Source organism: Podarcis erhardii (assembly GCF_964252035.2).
Source record: "Podarcis erhardii genome assembly, chromosome: 5".
NCBI classification, from domain to species: domain Eukaryota; kingdom Metazoa; phylum Chordata; class Lepidosauria; order Squamata; family Lacertidae; genus Podarcis; species Podarcis erhardii.
Window position 1 is genome coordinate 97,584,255 of NC_138509.1, and position 20,974 is coordinate 97,605,228.

The window sequence follows — 20,974 nt, forward strand, 5'->3', positions numbered from 1 at the left end:
GCCGACTTGGGTACCATGCTGCCCTGTGCAAGGCCAAAATTTGTCCCCTACCCGTCCTCACCCTGCCTTCCCAAAAACGGGTGCCTGGCTTCGGGGAGGAAGTGCGAGGACTCAAGGACCCCGTCAGAGCCTCACGCCACCTTCCCAAAGGCCAGCGCCTTGCTTACAACTCCTGCTTCGCTCAGCACAGTGTGTGGGTACCAATCACAGTCCAAAATCTGCCCTTGGTTCTGGGCTGCCCTGGCTGGGGCGGGTAGGAATTGTAGTTGGGGAAGGCTGCCCTATAGTTTCATGCAAGATCATTCTAAACAATCTCTGGTTTTGATTTAGGGGTAGAGATTATTAATAGGTTAAAGTATCGCTCTGTTGCAGCAGATATTTCTATTAGACCAGGGTCCTCCCATGTGATGCAGCTGCACATGTCTTTTAATGAACTGAACATACCGAAAGATGATGAAGGCTTGGGGAGGGCGAGAGAAGTTTGTGTGTATGTGAACTTAATAGTGTTTGGCTTATTTTTTAGTTGCTATTTTGTTAATAGCTTTCCAGATTATAAATGCCTTTTTGATTTGTTTATCGTACAACATGGCACATGCTGTAACTGTGATGCTTAACTTATTTTTTACAGCGGGGGCGGGGGGGGGAGTATTTGATCCCCTGCTAAATTTGCCCGTTTGCCCTCTGACGAAGAAATGACCAGTCCATAATTTTAATGGTAGGTTTATTGTAGATGCGAGAGACAGAATAATAACAGGAAAACTCCCAGAAACCCAGAAGACAAAAGTCAGAGATGGATGTGCATTATAGTGAGTGAAATAAGTATCTGACCCCTTTGCAAAAGATGACTTAGTACTTGGTGGCAAAACCCTTGTTGGCAATTACAGAGGTCAGACGTTTCTTGTAGGCGGCCACCAGGTTTGCACACATCTCAGGAGGTATTTTGTCCCACTCCTCTTTGCAGATCCTCTCTAAGTCAGTAAGATTTCGAGGCTGACTTAGCAGGGGATCAAATACTTACCCCCTCACTGTAGTTGCTGTTTTGCTAATGGTGTTTTATGGATAGTAATGGCTTCACTGATTATATGATGTATGCTGTGATGTTCTTTATGTTTTTGTCATTTATTGTTTGTAAGCTGGGATTCGTTTGAATGGAAAGCAATAAACCCAAATAAAGTCATGAGAAAGGCTGAAGGTGGATCTGTGTTACAGGCAGACGGACGGAAAGAAAGCTACGAGGGCAGGAGACTGGGTAAATGCACGACTGACGTAAGACTGCAGGGTCTCTACCAAGGATGCAAACAGTAGCAAACCGGCTACTTGCTGTAAGCTCAAGTCCCTCAGGACACCGGGGTGGGCTTCCAGTCTGTGTTTTCTGGCAAAAAGCAAGGGACTCCTTGACTGTGCATTTGTGCCTGGAAGCAGTGATGTCCAAGGAATAAAACGTTCCTCCAGGCAGAATCCTTCGGCCAAGGTCCAAGGTAAGGTGCATCAAATCAGATAGCGGCTGAATCTCAGTGCATCCACAGCCCTTCTGCTAATAACCCCCCCCCCCCCCGGCTCTGCCGGCTGCTGCAGAAGCGAGGATCCCTGTTACAGGAAGCTGGCCGAGTCTGTCCTTGAGCGCTCGCTCAGACAGGTGATTCCTGAGGAAAGAATCTGTCCTCACTTCCTGGAAGACTGGCTGCCTGCAGAAAGAGAGAAGAGGGAGGGAAGCTATCAGCTAAAGCAGAATTCAGGACTGAGCGCCTCAGCATTGGGGGTGAGGCTATGCCCACAATGGCCACGTCCTCTAGGGGATTAACAGGGAGTCTGTGGTGCCAGAGAATGTGGACCGTTTACTGTAAGACAGAGTCACAGTCACTTTGTTATTTACTTATTACACGTTACTGCTTCCTCATTCATGGCTTAGTTTCTTCACCAGCTAAGGACATCCTGGATGCTCAAAGGGAAGGGCTGCCAACATAAGAACACATCTTTGCCCATCACTATGGTAAACTTTCTGGGAGCAGCAGGGTTGCAAACTGCTTCCCAAGTTTGCTTCTGTGCATGTGATCCTCAACAGCAGCTGCAGAGTCCCGTGGTTGGGGAAGGGTCCCGCTGCTTCTTTGCCCTTCCTGCAGTTCATAGCCCCCACCCCCACCCTGCCTGGCTCCTTGCTGTCTCAAGACTGGGACCCCCCCCTCCCCGAAAACAAATTAGCCCCTTTGCATTGTTTGCTCAGTTTCCTGCCTTCAAAATGGGGCTGTGCCCTCCTCAATTTGAGAATTAATCAATGTCCGTGAAGCCTTCAGCAGATGAAGGATGACTACAGGAGCTGCTTATTTTTTAAAACCAGGCAAAAATTTGGAGTAAGGCTGCCTACGAAGAAGAAGAAGAAGAAGAAGAAGAAGAAGAAGAAGAAGAAGAAGAAGAAGAGTTGTTGTTTGGATTTGATATCCCGCTTTATCACTACCCAAAGGAGTCTCAAAGCGGCTCACAATCTCCTTTCCCTTCCTCCCCACAACAAGCACTCTGTGGGGTGAGTGGGGCTGAGAGACTTCAGAGAAGTGTGACTAGCCCAAGGTCACCCAGCAGCTGCATGTGGAAGAGCGGGGAAGCAAACCCGGTTCACCAGATTACGAGTCCACCGCTCTGAACCACTACACCACACAAAGCCCCATGAGATCCCTGGGCCACTTCCACCTGATTCAATTTCTATCCTGGAGCGAAATTTCCCTCTTTAGGGCTTAGCAAGCCAAAAAGGTTTGAGGAAGCTGTGCTCAGGCCTTTCTCCTTTGACCAGCACAAGACTTGCTTAGGAAAGAAATCTTACTGCTTAAAATGTATGGAAGGGTTAGAAATGTGTTATCTTTAAGACAATGGTGGCCCAAATTGGGAAGGGCAACCACAAAAACCAAGTCATGCCACAAACAGGCAAAGGAAGGGGGAAGGAAGAAACTCCAGCTCCTATTTTCTTGTAAGCCTCGGAGCTTTTTAAAAAAGCTATAATGATGTGGGTTTGCGTATGAGAGCGCCACAAACTCTCAAGTTGACACTGTATGGAGGACTTGGGCTTCCTATTCCACTCATTGCCCTGAAGTTCAGTTCCACTTTCCCTGGAAAGCGGGGAGCATGTGGGCTTCAGGGCCCGCTTTCTTGGCGAGTCTGCACTTTCCGCATTTCAGTCACACTTCCTTTTCAGCGTGACAATGAGCCAGCGGCAGGAGCGAAGCAGGAAGAGCAGGAGGACTCCTGTGCGTGCTAGCAGAGCCCTCTTGATCCAGGCTGGACAGAGCTCCTATCGCAGGAAACAGAATGCAGAGGCAACAGGAGTAAACAGAGGATGGGGGGCGAGGGCGGGGGGCTGCAGGGAGGCAGCAAGGAATGCTTCACAGAGCGTGAGGCCAGAAGAAAAAAGCATCGAACCTGCCTGGAAAGCAGCTCCTCATTCCTAGTACCAGCTGTGCTAACCTTCTCATTTCGTGGACATGATGATAATAATTTTAATTTTAATAATTTATTATTTATACCCTGCCCATCTGGCTGGGCTTCCCCAGCCACTCTGGGTGGCTTCCAAAAAAATAATAAAATACTGTAATACATCAAACATTAAAAGCTTCCCTAAACAGGACTGCCTTCAGATGTCTTCTAAAAGTCTGGTAGTTTGACATCTGGTGGGAGGGCGTTCCACAGGGCGGGCGCCACTACCGAAAAGGTCCTCTGCCTGGTTCCCTGTAACTTGGCTTCTCGCAGTGAGGGAACCGCCAGAAGGCCCTCGGCACTGGACCTCAGTGTCCAGGCAGAACGATGGGGGTGGAGACGCTCCTTCAGATATACTGGACCAAGGCCGGTTAGGGCTTTAAATGATGAGGATGAGAACACTAAAAAAATCCTTCCCCTTTCCCGTCCTTCTGTCTGCTGCATGGCGAAGGAAGATGCCAGCTGCTATTCAAGTTGCTGACTTGGGCCCCAGGCTATGGGTGCTCAATGGTCCCCACGACGTAACATGATGTCATGACGTCACATTGCGTAGGTGTGCTGCAGCAGCGCTTCCAAGGCTGTGCGGGTCCCCAGAGGTCACGTCCGGGGCCTCACAAGACCTCCGTTACAACTTCCAATTTCGCAGGGCCTCGGGCCTCCAACGCAGCTTCCGGTACCAAACTGGAAGTTGTGTCCGAGCCCCCACAATTTTTTTGTGTGGGTGCCCAGGGCCCCTAGAGTTGGCACCAGTGCAGCTATCGCCGAAGCCCCAGGAAGGAACTATCCTAGAGAAGCATGCACACTTCTCCAACACAATCCTTTTCTTAACCCATCTGGCTGTGTGCCATCAAGCAACGAGGTATTATTTATCTGTTATCCACCCTGATACCCCAGAGCAGGTTACAGCAGCAAAGCACAGCATTAAAAACAATTTACCATAACAACCATAAAAAGAAGGTGAGCCCCAAAAACATACACCTCCCTCAGGTGGCAAAATACAGGGTCAAAGATGTTTCCTGGAACCAGCCCAGACCTTGGCAAGTAAGGCGATTTTGCTCTTACTCTGCCTGCTCCTTGACGAGGATCCAGAAGAGCCGGGGCGGCTGGTTTGCTGGGGCCCAGACTGGGAGAACTGGGGAGCGATGGTTGGGATTTTGCCCCTTCCAGGCCTGGCACTCGGGAAGTCCGGGGAGCAAGGGAGCCTGGGTTTGCTGGGGAGGCCAGGAAGGAAGTCGCTGCAAGAGGGAGAAAAGGAATTAAAAAAGGGGGGACAGAGCAATCTTTGCGACTTGGAGAAAGATGGGATATTAATCTTCTGAATTAATGAAGTCAACTGAGCACCACAAGACAAGGCAGAAGTTTGCAAGGAGTCTGGAATTCTGCAGCAAAAGACTCTGAATCCTACAACATTTTGAAAACGTATCAGATTAGCATCAATTGGTGTGGCAGACTTTAGTTTGGGCTGGCATCAGCCTTGTAACGAAATTGTTAAGTACCTGTTAAACAACTGACACACTGGCAAGGAACAGCATTCATACCATTTATTCAGGCAAACGTCTCACATTAGTTCCTCCTCAAAATTCACATTTCCCATTAAATACTTTAGCTTAACCTTCCTTAGTCTGACCCTACAGCAGCTGCCTAAGTAAACAGCCCCTGAAGTTGAATGCACATTCTCCACCTTCCTCTGGGGCTGTCCAATGCTAGTTTGTAACCTCCTCAGGGCAGGGACCTGTCCTCTTGCACTATGTAAAGCAGTAGATGAATTGAAGTGAATTTTATTATTATGGTCACAGACCAGTGCCGGCTCACTTACAGTATCAGGAAAATAATAAAACACAATAGGAATACATTGAATTGCAATTGGGTATAACAGAGACAATTCAGATATAGCGGCAGTTAAAATATATATATTAAATCTTGATCACTAAAATGTAACCTAAAATTGTCATTTAAAACCTTAATCATTTTGGTAGTACAGCTTGTTCCCTAAGTTTTATGGCAGTCGCACAGAATTTGGCCGCCCTTAGCGTGATCTCTAGATCCTTGTCCTCTACCAGGAGTTTTAGACATTGAAGTTCAGACCCATTTGGAGATTTTTTTGTATAACAGGAGTGATAAATACTGAGTGTATATCCCCGTAGAAACGGCAGCATAACAAGACATGAGAGACAGTTTCTACTTCCATCAAGCTGCAGAATATGCAGGGGCAGACTCCTTCCACGTATGGTTCAAGTAGATGCATCATATAACAGCAGGTGTTAATAGCTATGGAGAAGCTGCAGAAAGGATGCCTGGGTCTTCCATTTGTCTCAGGGCTGAGTCCCAGAACTTCCTTTCACAAGGAAGTAGAAAGAACTGGCTGCATCAGGCCCATGTCCCATCTAGTCCTTCCTCCTGTTCTCACAGCGGCCAATCAGATTCCTGTGGGAAACCGGAAAGCAGGATCCGGCAAGCAGGATCCGAGCACGAGAGCCTTCTGCTCATCTCCTGTGGTTTCCAGCAACTGGGATTCAGAAACATGGCTGCCTCCAGATGTGGCCATTAGGGCCAGTAGCCATTGATAGCCCTCTCTTACATGAATTTGTCTAATTCTATTTTAAAGTCATCCCGGTTGGTCGCCATCAATGCCTCCTGCAGAAGCGAGTTCCACAGTTTAACTAGTTTAACTGCTGGGAAACGCTCAGTGTCAGGCTGAGTTTACATGCAGCCTCAGGCCATGTGAAAACTTGCCTCTGGGAATGGACAAAGTGAACACACACACACACACACACACACACACACACAAAATACTGCCTGTCTGCGACTTGGGGCTTAGGAAAAACCGATTTCCGGGCAAAGGAAGTGCTCGTGCCTTTCCTCCCCTCTTCTTGGTTTATTTGGTTTTTTAAAACTAAGCACAGAACACTCCGTTGTTAAGAGGGTTCTCTGGTTGCCTTAACAGCGGCCCCATTAACTACGAACCAACGCTGCAAAACAACTTCAACAGTTTGCAGGGGATTCCAAATTTTGGGATTCATAGTTAATGTTAAGTACAGACCCTGTGTTTCATATCGATGTCTCAATTTGTGGGGTGCTGAAAAACGCAGGGGTTTTGCTGCAAAAAAACCAACTGCAAAACTTTGGCCCAGGTTAATTTTCCTCTTCATAGCCAGGTTGTGGCCAGACAGGCAAGGAGCAGGTGCAGGAAAGGAGTAAAAAGTGATAGATTCCTGAAATGTCTCAGTTATAGAGAAGTAATTAAAATGGGACCTCAAAGGGTCTCTCACAAACAGGCCAACACAGATGCACCATCAAAGAAAGTCACTGTGAGGGGCGGGTTTGAAAAAAGCAGGACTCTTCCCTCTTGAAAGGAATGTGGATGAGTTTGCACAGCCACCTGCCAGAGAGGTGGCCGTAAGAGTTAACAACCTCCCAGCTTCTCCATTTCCTCAAATTGCTCCCATTGTTTGAGACTTTGCTTTTGCAAACTGTTGCCATTGATGGCTCAGGCCTGCTAACAAGGCAGTAAAAACTCCAATGTTTGAACTGCCTTTCGGCCGCCCTGTTTGCTTGCTTCTTTTTACAGCCCTCTCTGCTATCTTTTCAGAAGATCTTGCCAACCCCCTTTCCAGTCCAGCAGGAAGCCTCTGGTCAAAAATAATAAATAATAAAAATACAGAGATCATTATCTGGTAGAATCTCAATCCTCATAGTTAGAAACAGAACTCAGAGGGGTCCAAAACCAAATGGAGCGGATTCTAAACGTTTCGTTTAGCAAAACAGGCTGTAATGGCTTGTGGGCCATTTCTAAACACATGGTCCCCCCTCCTCGCAACTTTCACGATGCTCACTTCTTGTGCAATGATCTATTGGCATCTGACAGGTATTATCGATGACATCTGGAATGTATACAGACATGGACACTTGCTAAAGAACTTACAGCTCCTATTTAAATTTCAGTTTGAGATGAGATAGGCCTTTTGCCCAACCCATGGGAGCATCAGCCATGGAGCAGCCTTAGTACATCTAAATTACCTTGGTCTATATTTTGGGTGGGGGTGGGGGGAGTTACTGGTGGAAATGGCACAAGGGGGAATAGGTTTCAAGCCAGCCAGCCAGCCGGCTCGTTCTGCCCCCAGCCCCAATTCCATTCAGGGGCTTTCGTGGTTCCTCTTAAGCTCAGAGAACAATCTGTTCAGACATCCTGGTCTGGCCAAAACGTGCTCCATCAGCGAGCCCTTTTGGCTCTCCCCTCCTTTCTTCAAACTCACAAAGTAGAGGGAGAATACAGGGGGCTGTCTTATTTATTTATTACACCTTTCCTCCAAGGAGCTCATGACACTGTACATTGTTCTCCCTTTCCGCCATTTTACCCTCACAACAACCCTGCAAGGTCGATTAGGCAGAGAAAGAGGAAGCCATTTGCCCAAGGTCACCCAACGAGCTTCGCAGCCGAGCAGGGATTTGAACCTTGGTCTCTCCCAGGGGCTAGTCTGACACTCTGAACGCTACGTCTTGGTCTGCCTTGACGAGTGCTGCCTGCTCTGGTCTTCCCCGGCCTGCCTGGTGCCCTCCAACGGCAGATGCCAGGCGTTGAATCTTTGAGCCTCACACAAGGAATGCATGTGACACACGCTCCGTGGAATTTGCCTTCAGGGAAAACAGTTTTTATTGGGGATACACAAACCAGTGCCTCAAATCACATCCAGATATGAAGCACCTGACAAGGCCATCGCAGAATCTCCCTCGATCTCTGTATGTGAAGCAAGTCAGCATTAACCAACCGCAACATCATGACCCAACCACAACCGGAGGGCAAATCAGTCAAGCTGGCGGTGGGAATGAGCAGGGCTTCCGCGATATGACGGCGGCTAGGTGCTACTCTGGCAGGAAGAAGAAAGGGGGGCATGTGAGACATCCGCCACAGAGACATAAATCTTTATCTGCTGGCTCTCTGTGTTCTCTCGCTTTCTTGGGAGAAACCACCTTGAAGGCAAGCAAGCGAAAGAAAAGAAATTCTGCTCCAGTGACTCATAAGCCACAAATAGTTGGGGGAGAGAATAAAACACATGTAGAACAATGTTCTCTCACCTTCCCACCCACGCCAGGAAACATTTAGTTATCTTTCTAATATTACAACCAGGGAATCGTTCAGGTATAGCATGGCACATACAGGGGGGGCGGACACACCACTACTTAGCTGGGATCCAAATGCAGCGTATCAGAGAATCACATAGCATGCCAGGGACCCAAGATCCTCAGGGCTGTATTCAACTAACTTTTGCTCAGAGTAGACCCTCTGGAATAAATGGCCAGGAGTAACTTAGTTCCATTAATCTCTGTGGGTCTACAGTGAGTAAAAGTTTGTTTCTTCATTTCTACGAAAGTGTAGGCAGGTAATCCTCATGGCTCCACAGAAAAAAGAACATCTAAAGATGCACCAGCACGTAAAAGCTTAAGAGAACATCTACCATCTCTGGTCATGAGGCACAGTGGGATCAAGCAGTCCCTATCTATCGATCGATCGATCGATCAATCAATCAATCTTTTATCTGAACTCATCTCCTACAGGTGACTGTGGGACAAAGGCAAGCCACTCATGTATCTTACTGTCTTGGGAAAGAGTGTTCTTCAAGGATTTCCCTATCCAAGTAACCCTGCACAAATAGTTCATTGTTCTTACGGTTTCTCCAGATCACTTTCTTCCCTGCTCAAGAACCCGTGCAGCTGTTAACTCTGCTGTCGTGCAAGACTGAAAACTATTTGCCCAGCGCGGAGGTTCATTTATGGAGCTACCACATTTTCAGAGCATCCATACATTTTATTGCCATTTCCTCCCTTAGCCACTGTGAGCATCTGCGTGGGTTGTGGCTGCACAAAAGACAAGGGCATCAGTGGATGGCAACACAAAGAGTTGGGGCTGATGCTAAGCTGTGCCTGAACGGGAACCCAGCGGGAGCCCTGCTGAAACTGCTTGGAAACTGCCAAAAATGAAGAGTGAAAGGCAAGTAAAACAAATAAATCCCCTCTTCACCAGAACCCAGGGGCCAAATGCAGCTCTCCAGGCTTCTCTGTCTGGGCACCCACCTCAGTGGCCCTGATCCGTGCCCTCTTTCAAGTGCTTTTGGTCAGCTGGAATGTATCCTTGAACTGCATTGTGTTTTAAAATGCCTGGAGAACAGAGGGGTGTTTGTGCAAAAACCTGAGTTTGGGCTGGAATGCAGCCTACAGAGCAAAAGCGTGAATTGCCCCCGTTGCCCCCACCTGCTTGTTGTCTCTGTCCCTACGCACCATTTGCATGAGGCCCCTGGAAAGTTGCCCACAAGGGAATGTGGCCCTTGGCTCCTCAACCCTGATCTAGCCCAATGCCTTGCTTCTTTTTTCAGCCAGCCAGTTGCTTCTAAGAATCTTATAAGTAGGCATCACAAGGGTGATGGCCGTCCCGTGGGGTTCTGACTCCAGCAGGTGGGACTTGGGAGTTAGACTGCGACTAAACATGGAGGTTCCATTTCTCTACCATGGCTAACACTCTGCTGGATGAAACCATGGATCTCTCTAGTTCAGCACCCTGTTTGCAACAGCAGCAAGCCAGGCGGCTTCCAAGAAGCTTGCAAACCGGGAATGAAGACACACACAAACCTCTCTTTGTTCCTGATGCAGTTTATCTGCACCATTTCAAGACAACAGCTGTTTAACAGAAGAGGCCTAACTTCAGGGAAGTCAATTCCCACCTCAACCTCCTCTCTGGGCAACGCTTGGACACCCTGACACTTTTATAGCCCTCCTAAAGTGAACGTCATGCTATGCAGAGAGGCAACCAGAACTATATACACACAGGTTGGATTTACATGGCACCTTCAAAAACACATCCGCCCCCTTGCAAAAAGGGGGTGAGGAACCTTCTCTTCTCTTCACCACTGCTGAGGGCTACTTGCTCTTTGGGGACGCTCCGTTAACACCAAGCATAATTAGTGGCCCAAAAATAACAATAAAAGAAAAAATGAACACAAGAGTATTGCCTCTGCTCTGCTTCCACAGCTGGAGGCAGCGGGAGAGAATGTGCTCTTGTGCTCGGATCCTGCTTGCAGATTTGCCGCAGATTTCACCTGGTTGGCCACTGTGAGAACAGGGTGTTGGCCTAGATGGGCCGTTGGCCTGATCCAGCCGGCTTTTCTTACGTTCTTAGTCTTCCACTTTGAAAGGGGAAACCACACATTGTCCAATGGAATGATTAACTGCGGCTACAGATTTTTGCCTTTGGGCTGCAAAACACAGGCTTCTATTTCTTTAGCGCAGAAGTCCAGCCTGGCTGCTTGGAGATGCTGGTTCCCGCAGCCAGGACGAGTCAAGGACATCTGCAGTTGCTGCCCCGGAACTGGAAGACGTCTGGAAGACTTATGAGCAAGTAAATCTATCTTACACCAAATCATTTGGGCCATTAATGTCATGATTCTTTATGAGACTTGGCTTGCTTTTGGTACACTGCAGCTCCTACAAGTTTTAAATCACGTTTTGCAACTAAAGACTCTGTAAACACACAGAAAAAGATATGGGTGAAATAACACCTTGGCCAACTTGGACGGCTTTAAAAGATTTTAGACAAATTTATGGAGCAAAAAGCTGCCAACAGCTACTAGCCACCACCGCTATGTTCTACCTTCCTTGCCAGAGGAGGTATGACTCTGAATACCGATCACTGGGAATCACAGGCAGGAAGAGTCCTGTTGCACTCTGGTCCTGGCTTGTGGGCTCCCCTTAGGGATCTGACTAGCCCCTGCGAGAACAGGATGCTGGACCAGCCGAGAGCCCTGCTGACGTCCATGGCACTGATTCACACCCGTGAAATGTCACTTCTGCCCATTTGCCTCAGAACTTCCCCATTCGCAAGAAACACATTCAAAGAAAAACGCTATGAATTATTATTTGGCCCCGAAGGCTAATTGCAATTGATGGACAAAAGCTACAGTGGAATGTGAACATTTAGAGGAACAGACAACCTCAGAAAGTGGTGGACTCCCCTTCTTTGGAGTTTTCTAAACAGATGTTACATGGCCACCTGTTAGGGATTCTTTACCTGTGATTCCCGCATTTAAGGGGTTACTCTATTCCAAACTTAAAAATGGAAAGCGTAATGCTGGTGGTCAACAAAAGAGGTTTAAAGACTCTCTCAAGGCAAATCTAAAAAAAATGTAGTATAAACACTGACAACTGGGAAACACTGGCCTGCGAGCGCTCCAGTTGGAGAACAGCCTTTACCAAAGGTGTTGTGGGTTTTGAAGATGCAAGGGAGAAACGTGCTAAGAGGAAGGCATGCTTGGCAAACCCTCACCGTGATCAACTCCCGCCCGGAAACCAATGTCCCCACTGTGGAAGGACGTGTGGATCCAGAATTGGCCTCCACAGTCACATACGGACTCAATGTTAAAACCGTGTTCATGGAAGACAATATTACTTGGCTATGAGTGATCGCCAAAGAAAAATAAAGAAGAAATAGGGGGCTGAGCCAGGTGACCCTTGGGGTCCCTTCTGACTTTATGATGCTGCAATTCTATGATAAACACGCTACTTAAGAATTTACAGGCCACTCTTTCAATAGACCATACACTTACCGTAAATTTCGCTCCATAACACGCAGATTTTTCCTCCTAGAAAGTAAGGGGAAATGTCTGTGCGTGTTATGGAGCGAATGCCTACAGATGGCGGGGGAATCTGCTGCAGTTGTGAGCAGTCTGTGGCTTGCTTTGAAACAGCAAAGCAGGTGTAAGCGGCTCCTGTCAGCGAGCCGAGCTGGGGAGGAGGGAGAGAAGCAGAGCGGGCTTGGCTGCTTTAAAAAAAACCCGTCCTCTATGTTCCTCTCTCCTCCCCACTGATCTGCTAAGTAGCAGCGAAGCTTTTCAGCCAGCCTAGCCGGGAGGAGGGAGAGAAGCAGAGCGGGCTTGGCTGCTTTAAAAAAAACCCGTCCTCTATGTTCCTCTCTCCTCCCCACTGATCTGCTAAGTAGCAGCGAAGCTTTTCAGCCAGCCTAGCCGGGAGGAGAGAGAGAAGCAGAGCGGGGTTGGCTGCTTTAAAACAACCCCGTACTCTCTGTCCCTGCCTGCAGTTTTTTGCTGTCCGATTTTGGATTAGCCACTGTAGGGGCTGTGTGTGTGTGTGTGCTTGAGCTATCGTTCTCCTCCTCCTGCTTCCCCTTCGCTCTCCCTGCGCCCCTGCGCTGTCCCTCCGACTTTAGAATTGACACTCTGTGTCTGTGTGTGAGAGAGAGAGGGCTCCTTCTCCTCCTCCTGCTTCCCGTTCACTCTCCCTGCGCTGTCCCTCCGACTTTAGAATTGACACTCTGTGTCTGTGTGTGAGAGAGAGAGGGCTCCTCCTCCTCCTCCTGCTTCCCGTTCACTCTCCCTGCGCTGTCCCTCCGACTTTAGAATTGACACTCTGTGTGTCTCTCTCTGTGTGAGGGCTCCTTCTCCTTCTCTTGCTTCCCGTTCACTCCCCCAGTGCCCTGCGACTTTAGGGCCAGTTCCCTCTGTGTGTGTGTGTGTTTTGACCTTACTGCGCTTGTTGGGGGAGAGTGTTTGTCGCAATTTTTCTTGATTTGTCTCAGAGTGGTTACTATCATGGTTTCCTTGCCGGGGAGGAGGGAGAGACGCAGAGCCTGCTTGTTCTAAAGGAGCAAAGCCGGAGAGGAGCCTCTCCTGCATTATCAGCAGCATCCTTCTCCACACCCCCCACGCGAGCTCCTTGTCCCTTGAGTTCTTTTCCTTCCCTCCCCACTTAAAACGTGGTTACAAAGCACGGATCCACATGGATCCTCAGGATTTTTGCACTAGGTCACCCCAAATTCACCATCAGATCACATAGCATATCCATGGCTACAGCCTGCACCAAAAAACACACGCACCCACTGTTTCATGGGGTCGCAATGGCGCAAAAACGTGGTTACAAAGCATGGATCCACATGGATCCTCAGGATTTTTGCATTGGGCTACCCCAAACTCACCGTCAGATCACATGTCTGTGGCCACAGCATGAACCACAAAAATCATATATCCACTGTTTCGTTTAGAATATTTTTTTCTTGTTTTCCTCCTCTAAAAACTATGTGCGTGTTATGGTCAGGTGCGTGTTATAGAGCGAAAAATACGGTACATACCTGTCTGACAGTCGGTCTACGCTGTCCTGGGCAACATTGAAGGACTGGAGAGTCAGGATCTCAGCAGCTGATGGGGGAGAACCAACCATTCCAAGACGCCCCAGGGACTCCTCAGAGGTTTCTGTTTCAACAGCTGTTTTAGAAAAGAAAGGCTTCAAGATCTGGGAGGTGGTGCTTTTTCTGCCAAATGTTTGGGCCCACATCTCGTGTCCCGTGCCCCGCCTGCTGGTCCACCCATCTTTCAAACCCTCCTGTGGCAATAACGGCCCCCCAACTTGATGCCCTGCAGTGGGTTTGGACTACAAATCCCATCATGCTGTCTGGTGCTGATGGGAGTTGTAGTCCAAAAATCGAGATGACACCAGATTGGGAGAGTGCTAGCAGCGTAATATCTAGACCAGAGCAGCATGTTCATTGATATGCCTTGGAATGGCCGACTTCAACCTAAAATTCGCGGACTTCCATCCAATCCTTACACGATGAAGAGAAGCAGAGCTCGGAATGGCTGGGTCTCTTGCCGCTGCGGGTGGGGGGACGGGAGTTCTGCTCAGACTGGAGATGGCTATCCCTGCTACAGGAAGAAAGGGCATCGTTTTCTGGCCTGGCAAGGAAAACGAAAAGTCAAAGAACAGTGAATGCTTGTAACTGAAAACTATTACCGTGCAAGAATTATTGCCTCCTGCATTTCCTGTAATAGAGAGGCATTTTGCATCGCAAGCTGGCTTGCCAGCACCAAAGCAGCCTTGCGGTGCAGTTTTCCCCTTGTCTACCGAAGTCAGGACATTTTTGCAGAGGAGAACTCTGGGATTATGTATGCAGCTCCTTAGCAAAGCTGGGCAAAAGCCTTCTCTCAACTCATTCCACGGTGTCAGATCAAGACTTACATTTCCGTTTGATTCTGTCCCTTTTATAGTAAGCTGAATGCCTGCACCTGCCGTATAGGAAGTCTTCCATTGGCCCATTAGCTCATTACGGTCTGCTCTAGGCTTCCCTAATCTGGTGGCTCCCTCCCATAGGTTTTCGGACTGCAGCTGTTGTCCAACAATATGCCCAGAGATCTGCACCGGTTGCCGATTTGCTACTGGGCCAGGTTCAAGGTGTTGCTATTAGTATACAAAACCTTCGTCAACTTGGGACCACTTTACCTGCAAGATTGTCTTACCCCACATACGTCCACCTGACTACTTCCATGTAAGGAACTAGCACAGTTTCAGGTAGCACACAATACCCATTCCGCCTTTGTAAGAAATCTTTAGTGTGGCAGCACTCCCTGCCTACTGGCCCCAAGCAGACACATTCCCTGTACTCTTTTGGGTGCCTGCTAAAAACATTGTTGTTTATAGACAAAAGCCTGCCCAGAAATGAAGAATGTGAACGTATGTTTCGATCTGTTTTTAGTCAATTGTTGACTTTATCTTTTGATTATTTAAAAGTTGTTTTTATGGTGATGGGAAAAGGAATTATCTGTGGGATTGAGTGTTAGGTATGTTTGAACATTTTTAAGGATTGTATGAAATGTATGTTTGTATATTCGCAATATGTGTGTATTAATGCTGAATTATTTTAACAATAAAAACTTAAAAAAAATAATAATAATAAAAGTTGTTTTTATGTATTTATTTTATAAGTAAAATAAATTGATAGAGTGGCTGGAGAAACCCAGCCAGATGGGTGGGGTATAAATAATAAATATTTATTTATTTATTTATTTATTTATTTATTTATTTATTTATTTATTTATTTATTTATTTATATACCACCCTATGCCCAGACGTCTCTGGGCGGTTCACAGAATAAAATCAAAATATAAAACCACAAAATACATAACCAAAATAAAAAAGCAACCCACTCGTAAACCACTTTGATGTTGTTGTTTTTTTGATGTTTATGTTTTTTCTACAAAAATCAACCAGTGTATAAATTTCAGGAAATAAATACGTTTCTGTCCTTGGTATGCCTTTCCCCCCCCTTCTCAGTTTGATTCCCTGGCACCTTATTTGTATAAATTAACTATCCCAAAATACAGACGTGCCTTCTTCACACTGGCCAGATTGGATGTACTTGAGGGCAGATACCAAAAGATTCCAACTGAGAAACGACTCTGCCCATGTGGAGATGGCAGTCTGGAAACAGCGGCTCATGTTCTCCTCTCCTGTTCCCTTTATAAGATCTGAGGAATGAGATCATCACGCCACTCTTACTTACCATCCCAGGCCGCGGCCACATTGTTCTTTCTTTTATCAGATCAAAATGATCAGACAACAGCAAAGGTTGCTAGGTTTATCGAGGGTGCAATGAGATTAAGGGCCACAATCTGAAGGACAATCTTGGTCATTTGATGGTCCTTTTTACCCAATGTTGTCTTTTTAATTGTATACATTGCTTGTTTTATGTTGCTAAGGCCATTGGCTAATGTAAATAAAGTTTAACTAACTATCTATCTATCTATCTATCTATCTATCTATCTATCTATCTACGTTTCTGGTTGGCACCAGACTGGGGAAGGCTGAACTCCATTCTGATGGGTACCAGCTCTGTTATTTGGATAGGAATCTTCCAGCACCAATATTTCAGAGGTGTGGGAAACTGACCATGGGTCCTTCTGCACCCAACGCATATGATCTACTCCTGAGCTACAGTCTCTGGGCTGCCAGTTCCAATCCCTGAGGGTGACAATGAAAGAAGTGCGAAACTTGGTGGTTTTTTTTTTTTTTTTTGAGATTTCCACCTTTTCCACATTTGGATGCTGCTATTTAAATGCACTTGCGCCTCGAACTTTGCTTTCACCACGCTATTAAAATGCGACTGAGAAATCAATGTAAATGGCAGAGATGCCGCATTCTGATGACAGGGCCTTTGTGAATGGCAAAGGCTTTCCTCAAATCCAGCTGAGAAAGAAATCACGATTCCCCCTGGTCTGGAGAACGCCAAATTAAATTGCTAGGTCTGAAATGTGCCTTGCAGGAAGCGGCAGGTGAAATCTGAGGCTCCTAGGAGTGGCACCTGGGGCTGGTGCCCACATGACGCATCAACAGGCCTGTGCAAGGGATTATCGCAATCCTTGTGATGTTATCTACGGTTGCAGCAGCTGCGGCAGAGGTGGTCCACTACGGCCACTCCATCCGTCTGGCTTGGAGCAGCTGCTGTTGGGCTATTCCTGCTCCAGGACTTTGCAAGGTTGGTCCAAGGCATTTCACAGCCTGTGGCAGAGCAGCAAAATAATTTAATAATTTCTTTTTTAAAATCAAGGTGAATAATACCCCTGACAGTAGCAACCCTCATTTACCTACTTTCGTTTTCTTTGCTCCATTCAAACCGCCGCCGCCCGCACCTCCCTGTCATCGTTCTTCTCTTGGACTACTGCAATGCGCTCTACGTGGGGCTACCTTTGAAGGTGACCCGGAAACTGCAATTAATCCAGAATGCAGCAGCTAGACTGGGACTGGCCGCTGGGACCACATAACACCGGTCTTGAGAGATCTGCATTGGCTCCCAGTACGTTTCCGAGCACAATTCAAAGTGTTGGTGCTGACCTTTAAAGCCCTAAACGGCCTCGGTCCAGTATACCTGAAGGAGCGTTTCCACCCCCATCGTTCTGCCCAGACACTGAGGTCCAGCTCCGAGGGCCTTCTGGCGGTTTCCTCCCTGCGAGAAGTGAGGTTACAGGGAACCCGACAGAGGGCCTTCTCAGTAGTGGCGCCCACCCTGTGGAACGCCCTCCCTTCAGATGTGAAGGAAATAAGCAGCTATCCTATCTTTAAAAGACATCTGAAGAAGCCGCCCAGGGTGGCTGGGGAAACTCAGCCAGATGGGTGAGGTATAAATAATAAATAATTATATCATCATCATCATCATCATCATCATCATCATCATCTCTTTCTTTTCTCTCCCCTTCCATTCCACTCATGCTCAGTCGGCAGAGCATGAGACTCTTTATCTCAGGGCCAAGGGTTCGATCCCCACGTTGGGTAAAAGATTCCTGTGTGGCAGGAGGTTAGACTAGATGACATTGGTGGTTCCTTCCAACTGTTCTTTCTACGATTCATGATTCTACGCTTCTCTTTGAAGCAGCATCTTGTGCACAAATAACGCTTCACTGAATACAAGGGGACTTAGTAAGCTTAGGGTGTTTTCCACTGCCCACTGCAAAATGAGCCATGAATCAAGAGTAAACAAGTACAGAGTTGCCACGGTGTAAATCTCTTTCCCTCCAATCCACGTTAACACCAGTACTTTGCTGCCCCTTTAGTAATAATAATAATAATAAATAATAAATTGTATTTATACCCCGCCCTCCCCAGCCAGAGCCGGGCTCAGGGCGGCTAACAACAATAAAATAAAATCACAGTAAAAACAGAATAGGGGAAAAAGAGAGGGAGAAAAAAACAACAATTTAAAATACAGGTTAAAATGCAATTTAAAATGCAGTCTCATTTTAAAATAGCTGATAAATCAAAACCATAAGGGGAGAGAAATGTAAGGGTCAGACCGAGTCCAAACCAAAGGCCAAGCAGAACAGCTCTGTCTTGCAGGCCCTATGGAAAGATGTCAAGTCCCGCAGGGCCCTAGTCTCTTGTGACAGAGTGTTCCACCACGTCGGGGCCAGTACTGAAAAGGCCCTGGGCTCTAGTTGAAACCAATCTAACCTCCTTGAGGCTCGGGACCACCAAAGTGTTGTTATTTGTGGACCTTCAGCTGGCTGCCTGGCTCACAGCGTGGATGGAAAGTAGCTCGTGCCCGCTTCACGACCTGCTCCTCCCGCTCTGCCACCTCTGCTCTTCCCCAGCTGAGCAACAGTCAGTACAGTGGGAAGAACCGGTAGCTGTGTGTTGTATCTGCTGTAGCAACTGCTGTGAGGGGCAGCTTGTGATGGGCCTCTGTGCTGGGGATTCCTTCAGCCGACTCTCGGGCTGGCACAAAACCAATCAATCAAACCAATCAAACTGCCCCCCTCCCCTCACCTTTTGTGGGTGTTTGGCCCAGGAGCCATGGGAAAGGAGGTGCAGGGCTTGCTAGGCTGAAAAGTGGGATGGCTCCGCTTGCCAGGTGGCAAGAGCACAGCAAGCTGCACAAATTTATTTATTTAAATTTTTATGCCGCCCTTCATCCAAGGATGGTTTAGGGTATAAAAACACATGACGTAATAACAAACAAAACTATAGCGCCCCGCACACTGTCTTAAAGGCCACAGATCGTTTAATTAACCAAAGGCCCGGTTGAAGAGGAACATTTTCACCTGGCGCCTAAAGGTGTATAATGAAGGTGCCCGGTGAGCCTCCCTTGGAATAGAATTCCACAAATGAGGAGCTACTGTAGACAAGGTTCGCTCTTGTGTTGCCACTCAGTTCTCATGTGGAGGCGGCTCATCCAAAAGGGCCTCAGAGGATGACCGCAGGGTCCGGGACAGTTGATATGAGGAGAGGCAGCCCACCTGTCCAATCTGAAGAAGCAGCATCAGGCGAGTGCCAAGTGTCACAACTGGCAACAGGGGACTCTGAGCCACCTGCCATCGGGTATAACTGGCTCAAAGGAATCCAGAGAAGGCAGGAGCAACAGGACACAGGAAGCAGAGCGTCTTTGCTCATCAGCTACCTGAGGTCAGTGTCTCATTTTGCCCAACCAGAGGGCTGGCACTGCTCCCTCAGCAACCATGCTCAAACATGGAGGTTCCATTTGGCTATCTTGGCTGATACCAGTGCACTGGAATTTGCTGCCAAGGAGTGTGGTGGAGTCTCCTTCTTTGGAGGTCTTTAAGCAGAGGCTTGACAACCATATGTCAGGAGTGCTCTGATGGTGTTTCCTGCTTGGCAGGGGGTTGGACTCCATGGCCCCTGTGGTCTCTTCCAACTCTAGGATTCTATGATTCTATGAATGCTTCAAGGAAGAGACCTGCCTGATCAGAGCAAAGGCTGACATTATTTAGGCAACAGCCTTCTAATAAGGTACTTCTAGGAAGTCTTGTTTCACACTGCAGATGGCTTGCAGGAACAGAAGCACACCAACACTCCTGTTCCTTAAAGCAGGGGTTGGGGGGGGGCTGATACCCTTCGGATGTTGCTGGACTACATCTCCCATCATCCCTGCCATGCTGAGGCTGATGGGAGCTGGAGCCCAATGACTTAAGCATGGGCACAGGTTCCTACCTTAGGCTATTATTGACCATTTCCCAGTTTGCGTGTGACATGGTGTGCTCCAAGGGAGCCTGTCTCTGGCATAGAATATTACATCATCATCATTATTATTATTATCATCATCATCATCATCATTACTACTACTACTACTATAGCAACCTTTAGTAAGCTGGAGCCTTCGAGTTGCTTTAGACTCCCAGCAGCCAGCTCAATGGTTAGGGATGACCAGAGTGGTACTCCTGCAATATCTGGAGGGCACCAGGTTGGGAAAGGCTACATTTCAGTACTGTGCTGGGGGAAATGCTTTCATCATCTATTCGTTTCCCAACGCCTGGGTCTGAGAGCGCTTTGCATCTCATCTCTCCCCCACCCTGAGTTTTCACAGCCTTGTGAGTGAAAATTGAGAGGGGAGAGAAAAAGGAGCAAAGAGGGGTAATTTCATGGCACTTATCCAGTGCATTGTTTAAACCTAACCACTTCACTATTTCCACGCTGGCTCTTTCTGTTGCTAAGTTCTGTTAGGTCTTGCAAATGGTGACAGCGGGGGGGGGGGGGAGTAGGCAGAAAAGAAAGAGAAGCGGCAGAGAGTTTGTGAAAGCTATTACCTCTCTGCAGTGGTTGTGTACTGTTCAAAAAGTAAAGGGAGGGAGGGAGTGACAGCAGGTGGAAAGCTTTAGATCTCACTATATTTTTAGAAGCATAATCCACCATATTGTAATAAGGAGGACTTCTCATTTTATCATACCCGAAAACACCTAGAAAACGAAGAAAGCCCCACCTGCTAGGAAGGGCAATGAGAAGCCTGCTATTTTGCAAATGCCTCTTCTTCACATTTATGCAGTTTAAAAGCTTCCTGCCATGCACGCTGAGATGAAACACCAACCGTGGCTGGAAATGTCACAAGAAAACCAGCAAGGGCGCTTAAAAAACTAAGCAGATGACAGCCATTCCTGCAAACCAGGCCGCTCTTCCCAACAGTTCTGGCTGGCTCCCATGCTGGCTCCCTAATTTGGGTAATAATGCAAAAAGGGCTGTTGAGCCTGAGAAACAAAACCGGCTTCTTTGAACAACTATGTTCATACTGGTCAGATTTAGCTGCAATTCCTGCATTGCAAGGGATTGAACCAGCTGACCCTTTGGGTCTGTTCCAGCTCTACAATTCTATGCTTCTGAGATGACAATGATGATACCATATCACATTTTTGAGCGCCCAAAGCTTATCTGCATCATCTTGCCAGCCTTACAACACCTTTCT

At 47.5% G+C, this 20,974-nt stretch overlaps 1 protein-coding gene across 5 annotated transcripts in view; it reads right to left on the reverse strand.

Annotated features, from left to right (window-relative positions):
* Positions 1–704: 704 nt before the first annotated feature.
* Positions 705–20,974, reverse strand: part of ARMC9 (armadillo repeat containing 9) — an 87,921-nt gene continuing 67,651 nt past the window's right edge. For 4 of the 5 annotated variants that reach the window (XM_081862340.1, XM_081862342.1, XM_081862338.1 and 1 more), the window contains 4 exons: positions 14,065–14,189; positions 13,589–13,721; positions 4,522–4,694; positions 705–1,685 (listed from right to left, as the gene is read on the reverse strand). In XM_081862340.1, coding sequence (XP_081718466.1) covers positions 1,663–1,685; positions 4,522–4,694; positions 13,589–13,721; positions 14,065–14,189 — 454 coding nt within the window. In that variant the 3' untranslated portion in view covers positions 705–1,662. The remainder of the gene's footprint in view (positions 1,686–4,521; positions 4,695–13,588; positions 13,722–14,064; positions 14,190–20,974) is intronic. The other variant, XM_081862341.1, reaches the window with a different exon arrangement.